The sequence below is a fragment of the Trifolium pratense genome, linkage group LG7, assembly GCF_020283565.1.
Source record: "Trifolium pratense cultivar HEN17-A07 linkage group LG7, ARS_RC_1.1, whole genome shotgun sequence".
Lineage (NCBI taxonomy): Eukaryota > Viridiplantae > Streptophyta > Magnoliopsida > Fabales > Fabaceae > Trifolium > Trifolium pratense.
The window spans coordinates 42,259,018-42,274,390 of NC_060065.1; the positions used below are offsets into that span (position 1 = coordinate 42,259,018).

Consider the following 15,373-nt stretch of genomic DNA (forward strand, 5'->3'; position numbering starts at 1 on the left):
ACATAGCCAATCAGAAACTAAAATAGAAAATGAAATTTGTAAGCATATTCAAGTTTATGCAACAATATTATCAAAAAGTATGTAAACAGCTTAAAATTTTATATCCATGTCTGTTGAAATTGAAACATCGCCTAAAGAACTCTATGTAACTTAAAAAGACAAATAGTGAAGTAGAAAGCATTAAATCATGTACCTTTTGATCAATTAGTGCCACAAGCATGCACTGTTTATCATCATCATTCTCCCCACAATTTTTCAGACACTTATCAACTGTCAATGGCATGGAACAAAAACTAATGAGACTAGGCAGATGCTCAAGTTCAAGAGAACGCAACTTGGGGAGCATAATCTTGTCAATTTCTTTATCACCCTCAGATGTTTGCACAGTTATGATTTCTGTGATCATTTTGCAATCAGAAATTTTTATTTCGAGAAGTTGAGGAAGGTTTCTAACGAGGGAGGAACATAACAGATTCTTCAACTTGTCACAACCTTTGACTTCAAAAGATTTTAGTTTGGTAAAAGATTGAATTGTAATTGGCCCATGACATATTTCTTCCAGATTAAACAGATTTTGAAGAGCCAAAGTCTCTAAGTTGGGTAAAGCAGGATAAGGATGAACCAACCCCATTGAGTTAACGATGTACTGCAGTTCAGTACTGTCTTGAATGCACAAATGCTTTAATTGCGGGAAACCTTCCCTATTCAGTTCATGAAGAACATTTCTAACACATATTTTTGCAAGGCACATGTCCTTAGCTGATTTCAACAAGAAGTTAAACCCACGATCCAAAAGAATGCTTGAGCTCCTACTGTCTGAGAGCTTAAGTATTCTTGAAGATTCATAATCAATTACAGACCATACCAATGACCATTTCCACATATCACCAACAAATATGTTGTAACTTTCAAGCTGTTCGAAGACCTGCAAGTCCCTTGGCCAATCTGAAGCATCTTGAATCATTATGTCTAAAGCAGTTAGATGAGACAAATTCCTTAGCTCTTCTAGACTTGCATTGTTCATATGATCTTTGCTTCCCTTTACATGCCATTGGATAAAGCAATTCCCCAAGTACAACTCTTCCAAGGAAATTAAGCTTGAAATAAGATTTGCAGGAATGAATATCAGTCCAGAGCAGTTGGTTAAATTCAGCATTCGAAGATTAGTTAGTTGTCCAATTTCTTTTGGGAGCTCTTTAATATCAGATCTTTCAAGCCTAAGAATCTCTAAACTTCTCAACTCTGAAACTATTGATATGTCTTCTAACACACATCCAGAAAGAATCAATGTATGGATTTTTGTCAAGTGACAAAGAGATGGTGGTGGAGAAGGGGTAAGCATCATTCCATGTAACACAATAACCTTTAGCTCTCTCATCCCGGAGAAAAATTCATCAGGAACTTTCAAATAGTCGCCTACATTCTGAAGCAGAAGTAGCATCAACTCTGGGCACTCCAGCTTCTCAGGAACCTTGTAAATATAAGACCAAGATACAATGATCTGATGGCATTTTCGAAGCTGATCCATATCTGGAAATTGTTTTATCAAAGTGTACCTTGGCACGCTATAGGTTGGTCGAGTTGTAGACGCAATTGATTGAGCCACATCTCTAACAACATCATGAATTCTAATGCGTTCAGGTTCAGACTCAAGTAACAATGAAGAGGCCTTGAGATCGTTTATTAATTTGTAGTATCTGGTTCTTGCATTTGTCAATGTGTGAGCGTGTCTGTATAACCCCAACCCGAAATAACATAAAAACAGTCCTCCAGTATGGATGTAATCTAGTCCAAATGAGCCAATGAATAAAAACAGTGACTTTAGTTCATCAGTTTCTAGGCAACTATAACTAAATTCCAAGGCAGAGTAGATTTTCTTATGCAACCCTTCTTGATCAAAACTCTCTAACTCATTTAATGTGCTTTTCCAATCGAAGAAACTTTTTTTTCTCAAAGCTTTTGCTACTGTAACAATCAAAAGGGGTAATCCAGCACAACGTCTGGCCACTTCTATAGCAATTGGTTTTATATTGAAATCTTGAACAACATCACCTGCCATTTTCTCAAATAATTTCCAACTATCATCCTCAAGTAAAACTTCAAGTCTAAATTCTTTTTGAGTGCCCATTTCACGGTTCAACACATTGAGATCTCTGGATGTCACCACCAACTTGCATCCTTTGTGATCATTACCAAAAGGAATCCCCACTTCTTCCAAATCAAGTCTACCCCAGATATCATCCAAAATAACAAGAATACTCTTCTCCTTGCTTATCCTTTCACGTAATTGCATTGCTCTTCCTTCTTTTGTCTTCTTATTAAATTTCAGATCCAAAGCATCAGCAATTTGACCTTGAATATTTTTCACATTTGGAGAACCAGTTATATTAGTAACCATAACTACAGCTCCAAATGACACATCTTTCTCGGTTTGCCAAGCTAACTCTTTCACTAGTGTTGTCTTACCCACTCCACCCATCCCATACACCCCAATAATGAAGATGTTGGGATTCTTCAATTCCATCATAATCTCATTCAGCATTGATGTTCTGGAGTTCAGGGCCTCATAACCTCTACCAAAAGGTGTAACTGTGACCTTAGAAGCAGCACGATATGAAATTCTACAAAATTTTCCTTCTGCTAGGACATCAGAAATCTCTTGTATCATCTTTTTGGTTTTCCTGCTCAGCTGTTGTCTTGTGCACAGATTGGGAAAGTGTCCCATAGAACATAGAGCTTTTATATGGTCTTCAGTGTCAGCAAGTTTTTTTGCCTCAGCAACAGCGTTGTCAACTTTGTTCAGCCAATTCTGGACAATATTTTCAATCTCTTCTCCATTCCTTTTAGCCTCATCAATAGTGTGTTGCACACTGTCTTTCATGCCCTCCAGCTTTTGGACATTAGTTTTCATCCTTTTAAGGTTTCCCTTGTAGTGGAACATGTAGCCAAATTCGCGTCCAATAGGCGCAACCATAAATTCAGCAATTTTAGCAGCCACTGAAATAATAATATCCATGGCCACCCCTTTGCCAGCTGTCAGTTGAAACAAAACAAGGAATACAATCAATAAATAATCAACTCGAAAGATAGCTGTGAATTGCTCTCGACCATTATTTCTTGGATTTATTTTATTCCTGCTTTTTCTTATATAAATTGATGTTATTAACAAAATTTTAGGATTATGCTAATGAGTGTCTTCATGTCGCTCAGATAAAAAGCTAAAAAGATTTAATTGAATAGTGTAGTTTTATGGGTCTAACTTATATCATCTTTTAGTTTATTTAGAGAATTTTCTCAATTTAAATAAATATTTAGGTTCTAATTTATGAAAATAATTTTATCACTTTATAGGTGGGTACAGTGGATTTAGATGAGATGAGAGTATGCTTAAGTTGAAATCTTAAAGTTAGTATCAATCTACTAGTTAAATAATTATACTTGTAAGTTTGTAATTTTATTTCAACTTTTCTTACCTTATAATGCTTACTGACGTTTGTATTAATGATAACACTTAGTGCACTTTCCAATTTAAAATTAGGTGATAGGGATAAAAGTAGGATGAAAAGAGTAGTAGAAAGAGGGCATTGGCAAGAATCACGTAGTAGAAAAAGTGCACCCTTCCTACTGAGTATGGGTCATGGCCTTTTGTTTGAGTAATTTTCTCTACTATCAAACTAATAGTGAAACAAAAGTTACATTCACAACTTTAACCAAACTCAACCTAGTATGGGTCATGAGTCGTGACCTTTTGTGAAAATAGGATAAATACCAAGTATTTGCCTTATTTCTCAGCCCCCTCAACCTGCTCTTTAAGGTAAATGACTATGATGGATGTCCTTGTATGCTCTAATCAGTAATCACCAAATGAATCTTGCAATCAGGGTATTCACCTCCTTCCAAATATAGGTAAAAGTTTGTATCATCCTCTTATGAGCTGTTTTTATATATGAATACATTTGGTGCTCCACAAATTAATTGGGATGTTGGCCAAACTTGTGAAATTATTCCCAACTATATTTAAAGTAAACACGTGATAAAAGTAGCTTTTTCCCAATCTATTCCGACTTAAGTTTTTTCCTATAAATCATTTCACGCTCAACACTATTAGAATTGATGCCTAGATAATTTGGTAGGTGAGTATTATCCGATACAGGGTCTGTATGGATAATAACTATGTCCGTTATGGAAGGGTCAAGTCCAAAATTTCTAAATCAGACTAATAGGCCGGTTTAATCTGCAATGACAAAGAGAAATGGATTGACTTTTATGTGTGTGTGATCAATGTATGGACTATGGAGTTTATGATACTCCCTCCAATCCCTTATATATAGTCTATCAGTTATTCATTCAACCTAAAAAGTGAATTGTTTCTTATATAAGAGAACGGAGGGAGTAGCGTTTAGCAGTTTACCTAGTTTTGCAACCAAGTATATGTATTTTAATTTGTCTTTTTTTTTTTTTGGTAAATATATGAAATGACAAAGCTATTATAAATTCACACACACAAGTGGTGGAACTGATGTTTGAACCTCGGTCATTGCATCCGCCGTCCGACCTAACAATTTCGGCATTTTTGCCAGTTGAGCTAGGACTTGTGGACATTTTAAATTTTCTTTAATACTATATACAAATCAGAGTAACAATACAATAACACATCATTTGTAAGAAAATAAGTATAGTTAATAAGAGCTGAATTCTATCACCAAGAAACCCTAAACAATAAAGTACTACGGATGCATAGAAATGAAACAAAGAGAAATTAAGAAATAAATACAAAAAATAAAAAATTAGGGAGAAAGTAGTACCATGATGGTGGTTTGAGATGAAGGATTGATGGAAGTGGAAGAAGAGGATTTAGGGAGAGTGAGAGGGAATGTGAAGAAGAGAATAGAAACACCGGGAAGCACCATGTTTCTCTGTCAACTGCCATTCGAATCAATCAATCGCCGGTTCGCCGCCACAAACACAGTGGCACTGTGATGTCAAATGCCCTCTTAAGTCATTTTTTTATCTCTCATATTTGTTCATTTCTCACTATGTTTTCCCTTTTATTTGATTTTCTTGAAGTGGTTAGTTAATATTATTATTATTTTTTGGCATAAATTTATAATCTCACAGAACCCGTACCCGCGGGTACCCGCCCGAACCCACCTCGAGTTTGACGGGGAAAAACCGATTTGACTGAGTTTGGATTCGGGTTCGGGTTTTCCCCGATTTCAAAACACGGGGATGGGGCGGGTAACGGAAATATTTGTACCCACCCCGAACTCGTCCCCGAACCCGCCCGTTTATATAAAATTACTATATTACCCCTATTTATTTATTTATAATGTCACAAATCATTAACTTATCTACTTGAGTTAGGATTTTTAATGAACAATGGTTCTTAGTTATTTGTTTTTTTATAGCAATTTCAGTGAACAATGATGTAGAACATTCTTGGTTATGTGGTTGTTTTGACGGTATTTTGGAATATTGGTTTGTACCGGTACTATTTTATGGTTTTGATAATTTTGGTTTGATATTTTGGAATATCATTTCATTTGTATGTTTAATGCATTGAAATTTTGGTTTGTACTTTATTATTTGAAATTTTTTGTATTGTATGTATGTCAGTGTTCGGGAAAATTTTGGGTTCGGGTAAGATTCAGCAGGGCAGGGCAAGGTTCGGGGATACCCGAACCCATTTGGGACGGGGATTGGGTTCAATTTTTCATCCCCGTCGGGTAATGGGCGGGGAACAGGTATTTATCAATGATTCGGGTATGGGGAAGGGGGAAGGTAAAAACCGTACCCGCGGGTACCCATTGCCATGCCTAAGCGTTGTTATGCTCATTACTAAATTTATTGAACCGAAAATAGAATCATGAAATATTTTTTTAAGAGAGGTTGAATCGATCATCACGCGCAACTGTAAGATTAATCTCTTGAGTTTAGTGAAACCAAAATAAGTAGTAAATTTTGTCGAAGTTTTAACAGAATTGGTTAATATTTAGAAATTCATCTCTTGAAGTAAATAAGTAAAAAATATATGTTATGCGATGTCTTTACTAGTTGGTTGTGTTTATAGAGATTTTCATTTCTTTTTGTGCTCTTAATTATAAATATGTGTTATGCTCCAAAAGAAAATCATAGATTCAAAGCTTTAAAAATCATTCACAAGAAATTATAACAAAGGTGAACAAAAATATTTTACCAACAAAGCGGATGCGAATTTGAGAAAACGAAGCAAATCGATAGCCAGCTAAGGTTTGTTTTCTTTGGAATTGTATTTAGATTAGACTAAGAACTGAAGAAGTTTAAGATTTGTGCTATACTCTGAGATACGGTGTATTTGTATTAGGCTTTGGTTATGATCTTGGACCCGACCCTAAACTAAAATAATATAAGTTCAGTTTACCAGTTAACCAATTTTCATTATTGAAAACTGAGAACCAAGCCAAACCTGACCAGTATGGACGGAGGTCCAAATTTGATGAAATATCGGTCGAGAAGACTAAATATTTGGGTTGTTTCAAAATACAACACATGATTTACTAAAACTAGTGCTTATTTGGTTTCACGTTTGAAAACACCAAACATGAGTTTACCATGCCAAAATCAATTCAAAGCTAATGTTTGGGTATTTAATTTTTTGACGTGATTTGAACTCTAAACGTGAGTTTGGTTGAAGCAGGTTTATGTAGTTTTTGCGTCAAATAGAATTGCTTCTTTGTGGATAGTATCTTTTTTCATCATTCTTGGGGGATTAGTGAAATCACTCATCTGAGTTCCACAAGACTCGGAGGATTAATCTCTGCAGTTGCTCGCAGAGAATACCGGATTTAAAAAAAAAAGTATAGTTGTCTTTTCAATTGTTTTACTGTTTTTGTCACTTTAAATTCAAAGCACTATATTTTCCACCAAATTTACTTTCAATTCAACGCACCATCTTTAATTTCTTTTTATTTCTTATAATTTAGTATGTTTTAAGTCATTTTAAACTTCAACAATTTACATTGCTCCTACATTTTGTTTTGGTACAACATTCCCCTTACAATTACTTTTAAGTCCATTTAGTTTTACTTGTCATTTATATTACCTGTCTATATTTTCAAGCAAAATCAACTTCAAATTATTTTTAGTCAATATATTAGACCATAAAAGTCGACCTTAATTATGTTGGAGATAGTTTACAAAGAACCTTCAAAAACTCGTAAATCTACACATTAATTTGCTGGGACATCTATAGATGCACTGATTAAATATTTATTTGACTTTGAAATAAACTAATAATACATGCAAAATGCATAAAACATTGCTAATTTAATTTGTAAAAAAAAACATTGCTAATTTAATTTTAATACAGAAAATTTGCTAATTTAATTTAAATTTTAAAATTTAAAATAGAAAATAAAAACTAGAAACAAAATTAAGAAATTATTAAATTACCTCTAAATACGCTTCAGATTCAAATACTCACTCTTGTTGGTTTTGTTCTGTGTTAACAATTGTGTGGTTTGGTGCTAGCTTTTGAAGTTGATGCAAAGTGTAAATGGGAGACTTTGATTTACTGGTTAAGGTTAGTTATGTGATAATGCAAATTTGGTCAATGGTCTTCTTTTTTTAATATCTTCATGTCCATATTGATCGTTCCTTTGTTTTAAAATTTTCATCATGCAGATAAAAAAAAAATAAAAAATTGTATATGTCTCTATTAAGTTTATTTTATTTGGCAATGGTGCTCTTAGTCTTGGACCTTAGTGTGCTACTTGCTTGCTGCCTTACTTAACTTTTCTGCATTATTACAACCGCCCCTAGACTACGGATTTTTAAGATATCACAAAATATAATTACATTTTTATATGAGTTTAATTGTCATGTACTGTCTATTTAAAGTTGTTTTACACATTCTTTAATAAAGTGTTGTCATATTATTTAATGAATGTGACATGTCTTGTGTTTTAAAACACATTAATTACATGATGTATCAATATACATTATTGAATGCATGTGTAAAATAAACAATATATATGAATTAAATTCTTGTTATATATACATATAACAACGATGGTAAGCAGACAATGTATAATATATTTACACAGACAATCAATAAAATCTCTTCATTTTGCCATGTAACTATTTTAAATTAAAATTACTAAAAAATTAATTTTCCCACCTTTTAACAACCAATCCTGCATTGAATTGGGTCACCCTTAGTCATTAGCGTTAGGGCCGACCGCCGGTGGCGGATAAACATATATGCTTATGGGGGCTCAAGCCCCCATCAATTTTTTTGTTCTTCCTTTGATATTAGTAGTATACCACTAATATATTTTATTTAAAACCCCATGACTAACCACTAACCACTCACCAAAAATTTATCTTTGGTTTTGGTTTATATAATAGGGTGTTCAAAAATTTATCTTTGTGTATCCAATGATATATTTACTTCTTAAGTTAGTTTTGATTTTGCACGTGGCAACTGCATCTGTTGAAAGGATCGATCTTTCTCTGGCATGAAAAATGTGAAGAATGGATTGCGCAATCGTATGGGAAATGAGTGGTTGAAATATACAGAGAGAGTGACATATTTGATAATGTTGATACTTAAAAAATCATCGAATATTTTAAGAATATGAATCCCCGTAAAGGACAATTGTAATTTATTTAAGATTTTATCTATTTTGAGTTTTTTTTATCATTATAATTGTGTAGTTTTTTTTTGTCACTATAATTGTGAACGAGTTAAGAGAGGTTCAAACATGACTGGTTGTTGGATGAAATGGTATTGAGTTTTCATGTTGATGATGTATGATGCAAGTTGTTTGTTATCGAAAAAATATAAACACCATTTTCTTGTCCCCACCACCTAAAATTCTTGGATCCGTTGGCTTGTTCAAAAAAAAATTCCTGAATCCGCCGCTGCCGACCGCAACATAGACACGACCTAGAGTTGTATTGGAGAATGGTTGATAATAGACCCTGCAAGACCATTGGATCAAAGGCTTTAGGTAATCTTCTACATATATTCACGAGGAAAATTATCTAGTAGAAGGTTCTAGACCTAAAAACTCTAATTTTTAAATATAAAGCTTAACTCGTAGTTTAATCTCAGAAATGCACTATTTTAATCATAAAATATTAAATCACGACAATTACTTAGTTCATCATCATTGAAGTGTTTACATGTACACCTCCCATATTTGGAAGTTGCTGCTCAGTCCGTTTGATTCGTAAAACAACAATGATTGGACAGAACATTTTAAGAATATGAATACCAGTAAAGGACAATTGTAATTTATTTAAGATTTTATCTATTTTGAGTTTTTTTATCACTATAATTGTGTAGTTTTTCTTTTGTCACTATAATTGTGAACGAGTTAAGAAAGGTTCAAACATAGCAGGTTGTTGGATGAAATGGTGGTATTGAGTTTCATGTTGGTGATGTATGATGCAAGTTGTTTGTTATCGAAAAAATATAGACGCCATTTTCTTGTCCCCACCACCTAAAATTCCTAGATCTGTTGGCTTGTTCAAAAAAAAAATTTCCTGAATGGTTGATACTTGATAGACCCTGCAAGACCATTGGATCAAAGACTTTAGGTAATCTTCTACATATATTCGAGGAAAATTGTCTAGTAGAAGGTTCTAGACCTAAAAACTCTAATTTTTAAATATAAAGCTTAACTCGTAGTTTAAGCTCAGAAATGCACTATTTTAATCATAAAATATTAAATCACGACAATTACTTAGTTCATCATCGTCGAAGTGTTTACATGTACACCTCCCATATTTGGAAGTTGCTGCTCAGTCCGTTTGATTCGTAAAACAGCAATGACTGGACAGAACAGTACATGACAAAACAAGATAATACATGACAGGACAAAACTATACCGGAGAGATATAGGACGATAATATTTTTATATTCGAAAATAAAATAAGTATTTTTGTATTTTTTATAGTTGTACCTTGGACAAAAAGTTGTATTGTGGTTGAGGGACAAAAAAACTTTGTTTTTGTCCTGTCCATACCTAATTTATCCGGTCTCATAATCAGTTTCAAATCAAACAGGGTATAACAAAAGTTGTTCAATCCAATCCCCTGATTTTTAGCACATCAAACACAAATCCTCCGGTACTTAGAAGATTTCACTATTGAAGATGTATATCCAAGTCATTAAACAATCATGGGCATATACTGGTGAGTGAAAGCAACCTTTTACACCATATAAGGCTTCCAGCTAGATATGTATGATTCACACGGTACCAAGGAGTACATGACAACCTTACAACACCGTTCTAAGAGTGCAATTCTTCATCTATATATCCCTATGAATTTAACAGAGGAGAATACTAAGATTGACTCCCTTCTTTTTGTTTTTTTTATTTTCCTTTTAGGGTAAGGCCTAGTCTTCCCTGTTTATGTTTTTTTTCTTCTTCTCGTTTTTGGTACAATTAAAGTTACAAATTCTATTTCAAGTTAGAATCAAATTATAGAAGTAAAATTAATTCCACCAAACACGTTACGCTTCTAGAATAATTTTTTTACCACCGAAAGAACCATACAATTGTGAGGCCTTAAATTCAAACTCGGGTAAAAATATCCGACCTAATAGTAATAATATCAACACATTACCAACATTTATAATCGGTTAATTCAAAAGTGAAACCAATTGATGGCAGAACTAACATCTCAATAGTTTAATGGATAAGATATTGTTGGCGAAAGAAAAAATTGAAACCAATTTTGCATCAAAATTAGCTATATTGTTTACTGAGAAACTCTTCACTAGGCACAGCCACAACACATCAAATTTGGGCACAACTAATAAAAATAGAACACATGTCATTTAAATGAAAATATATAAAATTTAATGAATTGTGAATCCCTTTCTCTCTCTCTTTCAATTCTGGCAAGCCTCCTCTCCACCTTGCCGCCATAGTTGATCGGAGTTGCTGCTGCAAAAGACTGCTATGTGGGCGACAGTCGACTTGGTGTCGTTTGTTCCTCAAAAAACATTATCCGGACTTACGAAAGCGGGTCAACTTCATGTTGGACTTGTTGCCTTGGACTGTTCACCCATACTCATACGTTGATTTTTGGGACTTGGTCGAGGAGGCACTATGGGTTTCGTTGTGGTCCTTGTTGAGTTGTTGTGGTTTTCAAACTTGGGTGGTAGTCAATATTGATGCAGTGAATCTGTAGAACTTTAGTTTCAGAAAGTAAATTAAATCAAACCTTTGAAATTTAGTGGACAACAACTTAGATCTTATTGTCTATGTTTTTTGTTTTAATGATTTTTCTTGCAATATTTTAATATTCATCGCAAATTGTTGAGATTCAAGCATTGAGTAGTGGCAATGGAAGAAGTGGATTTGGGAGAAACAAGCAAATTTGCTGCCTTCAAAGAGAGAGGGAAGAGCCGACTGAAGGAGACAGAGAAAATGACTCATAATTCATTTAATTTTTATATATTTTAATTTAAATGACATGTGTCCTATTTTTATTTGTTGTGTCCAAATTTGATGTGTTGTGGCTGTGCCTAGTGAAGAGTTTCTCTTGTTTACTACTTATCTTCAAAATTGGAAACACAAGGACTACCACCGACTCTGTTTAAGTTCCGTTGACTTAATCTGCCATTAGTTCATTTTGTTCTGAAAGCAACAACCAACATGGCATCATCATCAGCCCCTCAAGTCATAACTTGCAAAGGTGAGTACAATGTTGTTTTTTTTTTTTGAGTTACCAAGTTTCCACCGTCGTTAACTATGACTAATGTCGAATTTTGTTTATGAAACAAACAACAAACAAAAAACAGGTGCAGTGGCATGGGGAGCTGGAGAGGCATTGGTAATGGAAGAAGTGGAAGTCAGTCCTCCTCAACCATTGGAGATTAGGATTAAGGTTGTCTCCACTTCTATCTGTTGTAGCGATCTTGCTGCTTGGAAACATCATGTAAGTGTCTCATTTTAACATATCAATCTTGTCTATAACTTTGAGTCCCCGTGATGAAATTATGAGTCCCCGTGATCGTAGCTCTGTTGGTAGGACATTGCAAATTGCAATATGTAGTTGCCAGGTTTCGAATCTTGGATTCCCCACTTATTCTTCTTAAGGGATGATGTTCTGACCACTGGGTGACTTGACTCAGAAAAAAAAATGGAATTGAGTAATTAACATCTAAACTAACACACGGTATTTTATATATGCAGACCATATTTCCTCGCATATTTGGCCATGAAGCATCTGGGTAATCTAAATTTAATGTTCTGTTATTGGATTTAATCATTTAATAAACAAGTCACACACTACAATTGATTCATATGAATTGGATGATTAAGATCGAATAACTCGCATTTTGAATAGATTTAGAAATCCATTTTACCGAATATAAAATAGCTAGGAAACATCCAATTTTCATCTAACCATTCCAACTTTCTATTTGAGGTAAATGCGTGGTACTATGTCTGCAGGCAATTTGGGTCCATATAAAGTACTCCATCCGGGCTTATATATAAGCAAATTTTACTTTTTAGATTCATTCAAAAGCTAATGTATCTAGTCCATATTATAGACCAGATACACTAGCTACTAAATGAATCTAAAAAGTGAATTTTTGCTTAGATATGAAACCGGAGGAGTATGATATATGAAGCAGTGACACAAACACAGACACCAGACACGACGCTGACATGTAATCACAGATGTCAGTATCGTGTCAGACACCAAGCATTGCTCGATCAGAAGTGTACGTGCTGCAGAAACTATGAGGGTGCAGCAGCAGCACAATATAGAATATTGCTGAAGATAGAAGCATTGTGTATGCATAGTAATGAAATAGTTGTAGCATAATGGACATGGCTTTAACTAGTAGATTTTACAAAAGGTGTAATTTTCAATAGTATATTTTGAATATAGAGTAATGGTTTTTGCAGGGTTGTTGAGAGTGTAGGGCAAGGAGTGACAGAATTCAAAGAAGGGGACCATGTGTTAACAGTTTTCATTGGAGAATGCATGTCATGTAAGATGTGCAAATCAGGAAAGAGTACTATTTGTCAAGTTTTGGGACTCGAAAGAAAGGGTTTAATGCATAGCGATCAAAAGACGCGATTCATGGTAAAAGGGAAGCCTGTTTATCATTATTGTGCAGTTTCAAGTTTTAGTGAATATACAGTAGTCCATTCTGGATGTGCAGTGAAAATCAGTCCTCATGTACCTCTTGAGAAAGTATGCCTTCTCAGCTGTGGGGTTGCTGCAGGTAAATCTCTTCGTCCGATATTGAGTGTCACTTTATGGTATTTTATACAGATAAAAAAATTGTACAGTAAAGGAAAGAGTATAACAATTTTACAAAATTATTGTTTTTAACCATTAAGTTGTAACTCTAGCTGTTGTATAAGACGCTCTACTGTCGGAGACATGGATCATTTTCAAGGCCATAGTTTCCTAAGTGTTGTTTCTCAATCAAGAACATTGAAATTCTAATGTCATTGATGAATTCTTTGTTGGTTGTAGATTATGTGACTCGTTGCATTGTTAACATTAGGTCTAGGTGCAGCATGGAATGTTGCTGATATATCAAAAGGATCAACAGTGGTTATATTCGGTCTTGGAACTGTTGGCCTTTCTGTAAGTCCAAGTACCTCACAATCTTATCTTCTGATGAGGACCGCACGAAGAGAATTGATCATGTTTAATGAATTTTCTTCGTGCTCGTGAGGTCCTCATAATCTTCTCAACATATGAACGATATATAATCTTATCCAAGTCAAAACTTTCATATTCAATAGGTTGTTCAAGGTGCCAAACTAAGGGGTGCATCTAGAATAATAGGTGTCGACAATAATCCAAGGAAGTGCGAAAATGGTACGATAATCAGTTCTCCAAGTTACTGCGAGTTTATATTCAAACATGTCGTATAGTCTCTTGATTTTACTACATTGATTTCTACCACAGCTAAAGCTTTTGGGATTACAGAAGTTGTTGATCCGAATTCATGCAAAGAACCTATCGCACAGGTGGATTGTTCATCTCATTACAAAACATCCAATTTAAACCATTACTCAATAATTTATGTTCATCTCATTACAATTTTGCTTAATCCAAATACTGAAAGTTTCAGGTTATAAAGGGCATTACTGATGGTGGAGCAGATTTCTGTTTTGAATGTGTAGGCGACAGTGATATGTTAACCAATGCATTGGAGTCATGTTGTGATGTAATACTTTATATACTTAAAAATCAATTATTTATGTTAAAAATATTACTCATTATACTTCAATTTCCTTATGTCTCTCCTTGTTTTTTAATAGGGATGGGGTGTGACTGTAGCACTTGGTGTGCCAAGGGTGAAGCCTAAGATCTCAGCTCATTATTCTCTATTCCTTAGAGGAAGAACATTAAAAGGATCTATATTTGGAGGATGGAAACCTAAATCCGATCTTCCTTCATTGGTAGAGAAGTATATGAATAAGGTAATGTAACAATACTTAGAAAGCATCATTTAACATACGAGCAGAAGGCACCATGAAGTTAATGATTAATTATTTTTAGTCATAGCATACTGATTATTATATTGAAACGTACCTCGAACTGAAATAGCGTACGGATTATACATATATATATATATATATATATATATATATATATATATATATATATATAATACTTTGAGAGTTGCGTACCACATGCCCGAACTTGTACCAAAGAGAATTGTGAACTTGGTGACTATGGTTGAGACTTGAGAGAGTCTTACATCAAATCCAATATAGCTTGAAAATAACATTATACGTGGAAGACGTTAATAGGTTTACAAGTCGATTTTATAAAGTTTGAGTTATGCTCAACCCAAATTTTAGCATTATACGTGGATTCGCTAATGTGTGACTACATGCACTTCATTATGATAAATATGTACTGAAATTATTATGATAAATTTTTTTGCAGGAAATCCAGATTGATGATTACATAACACACAATTTGCCATTTGATGAGATTAACAAAGCTTTCAATCTCATGGCAGAAGGAAAGTGTCTTCGTTGTGTAATCCACATGCCAAGATAATTCCTTTTGATTCTTGTTTCTGTCAAGAAAGAGGAAATCAATATCCAGGAGTGTGTAGAATGAAAGACTTTTGCCAGAACTTGTCCTTTAAACATTGCAGTAACAACTAAATTTTACTCTTATAGATCCTATAGATAGAGAGCATGGACATGTAGCAAGATAACTTTTACTCTTCTACATTCACAACTTGGTCATATTAGTACTATTTCAAACCAATCACATTTTCTGCATTTGATTGTAGAGAAACAATAGAAAGGAAATTGGGACATTCCTATCTCTCTCTCTAATCATGATTTTGCATCATTTAAGCTTCTTTTTAAAAATATAT

General features: G+C 34.0%; 2 protein-coding genes across 8 annotated transcripts in view; one reads left to right on the forward strand and one right to left on the reverse strand.

Moving 5' to 3' along the window:
• Positions 1–7,660, reverse strand: part of LOC123895017 (probable disease resistance protein At4g27220) — a 29,447-nt gene extending 21,787 nt beyond the window's left edge. For 3 of the 6 annotated variants that reach the window (XR_006804076.1, XR_006804075.1, XM_045945196.1), the window contains exons 1-2: positions 4,806–5,033; positions 194–3,033 (exon numbers count right to left, since the gene is read on the reverse strand). Coding sequence is in view for 2 of the 6 variants with exons in the window: in XM_045945196.1 (XP_045801152.1) it covers positions 194–3,016 (2,823 nt within the window). In the remaining 4 variants the exon portion in view is untranslated. Of the gene's footprint in view, positions 1–193; positions 3,034–4,805; positions 5,314–7,431 lie in introns of those variants that run through there. The other 3 variants (XR_006804073.1, XM_045945197.1, XR_006804074.1) reach the window with 2 other exon arrangements.
• A 3,040-nt stretch (positions 7,661–10,700) lies between these two features.
• LOC123895022 (alcohol dehydrogenase-like 6) lies at positions 10,701–15,353 on the forward strand. 2 transcript variants are annotated; one of them, XM_045945205.1, is made up of 11 exons: positions 10,701–10,736; positions 11,575–11,694; positions 11,801–11,937; positions 12,195–12,232; positions 12,918–13,240; positions 13,529–13,611; positions 13,773–13,848; positions 13,939–14,000; positions 14,105–14,200; positions 14,295–14,456; positions 14,929–15,353. In XM_045945205.1, the coding sequence occupies exons 2-11, from the start codon at positions 11,655–11,657 to the stop codon at positions 15,043–15,045; spliced, it is 1,134 nt and encodes a 377-aa protein (XP_045801161.1). In that variant the 5' UTR covers positions 10,701–10,736; positions 11,575–11,654; the 3' UTR covers positions 15,046–15,353. The 2 variants fall into 2 exon arrangements, with proteins under 2 accessions (XP_045801161.1, XP_045801162.1); XM_045945206.1 differs by lacking the exons at positions 10,701–10,736; positions 11,575–11,694; positions 12,195–12,232.
• Positions 15,354–15,373: the final 20 nt, after the last annotated feature.

Coding starts and splice junctions, on each gene's coding strand:
- LOC123895022 (XM_045945205.1), top strand. CDS start 11,655: ATGGCATCATCATCAGCCCCTCAAGTCATAACTTGCAAAG. Junction 11,938..12,194: donor TTGCTGCTTGGAAACATCAT/GTAAGTGTCTCA, acceptor TTATATATGCAG/ACCATATTTCCTCGCATATT. Junction 14,201..14,294: donor CATTGGAGTCATGTTGTGAT/GTAATACTTTAT, acceptor GTTTTTTAATAG/GGATGGGGTGTGACTGTAGC.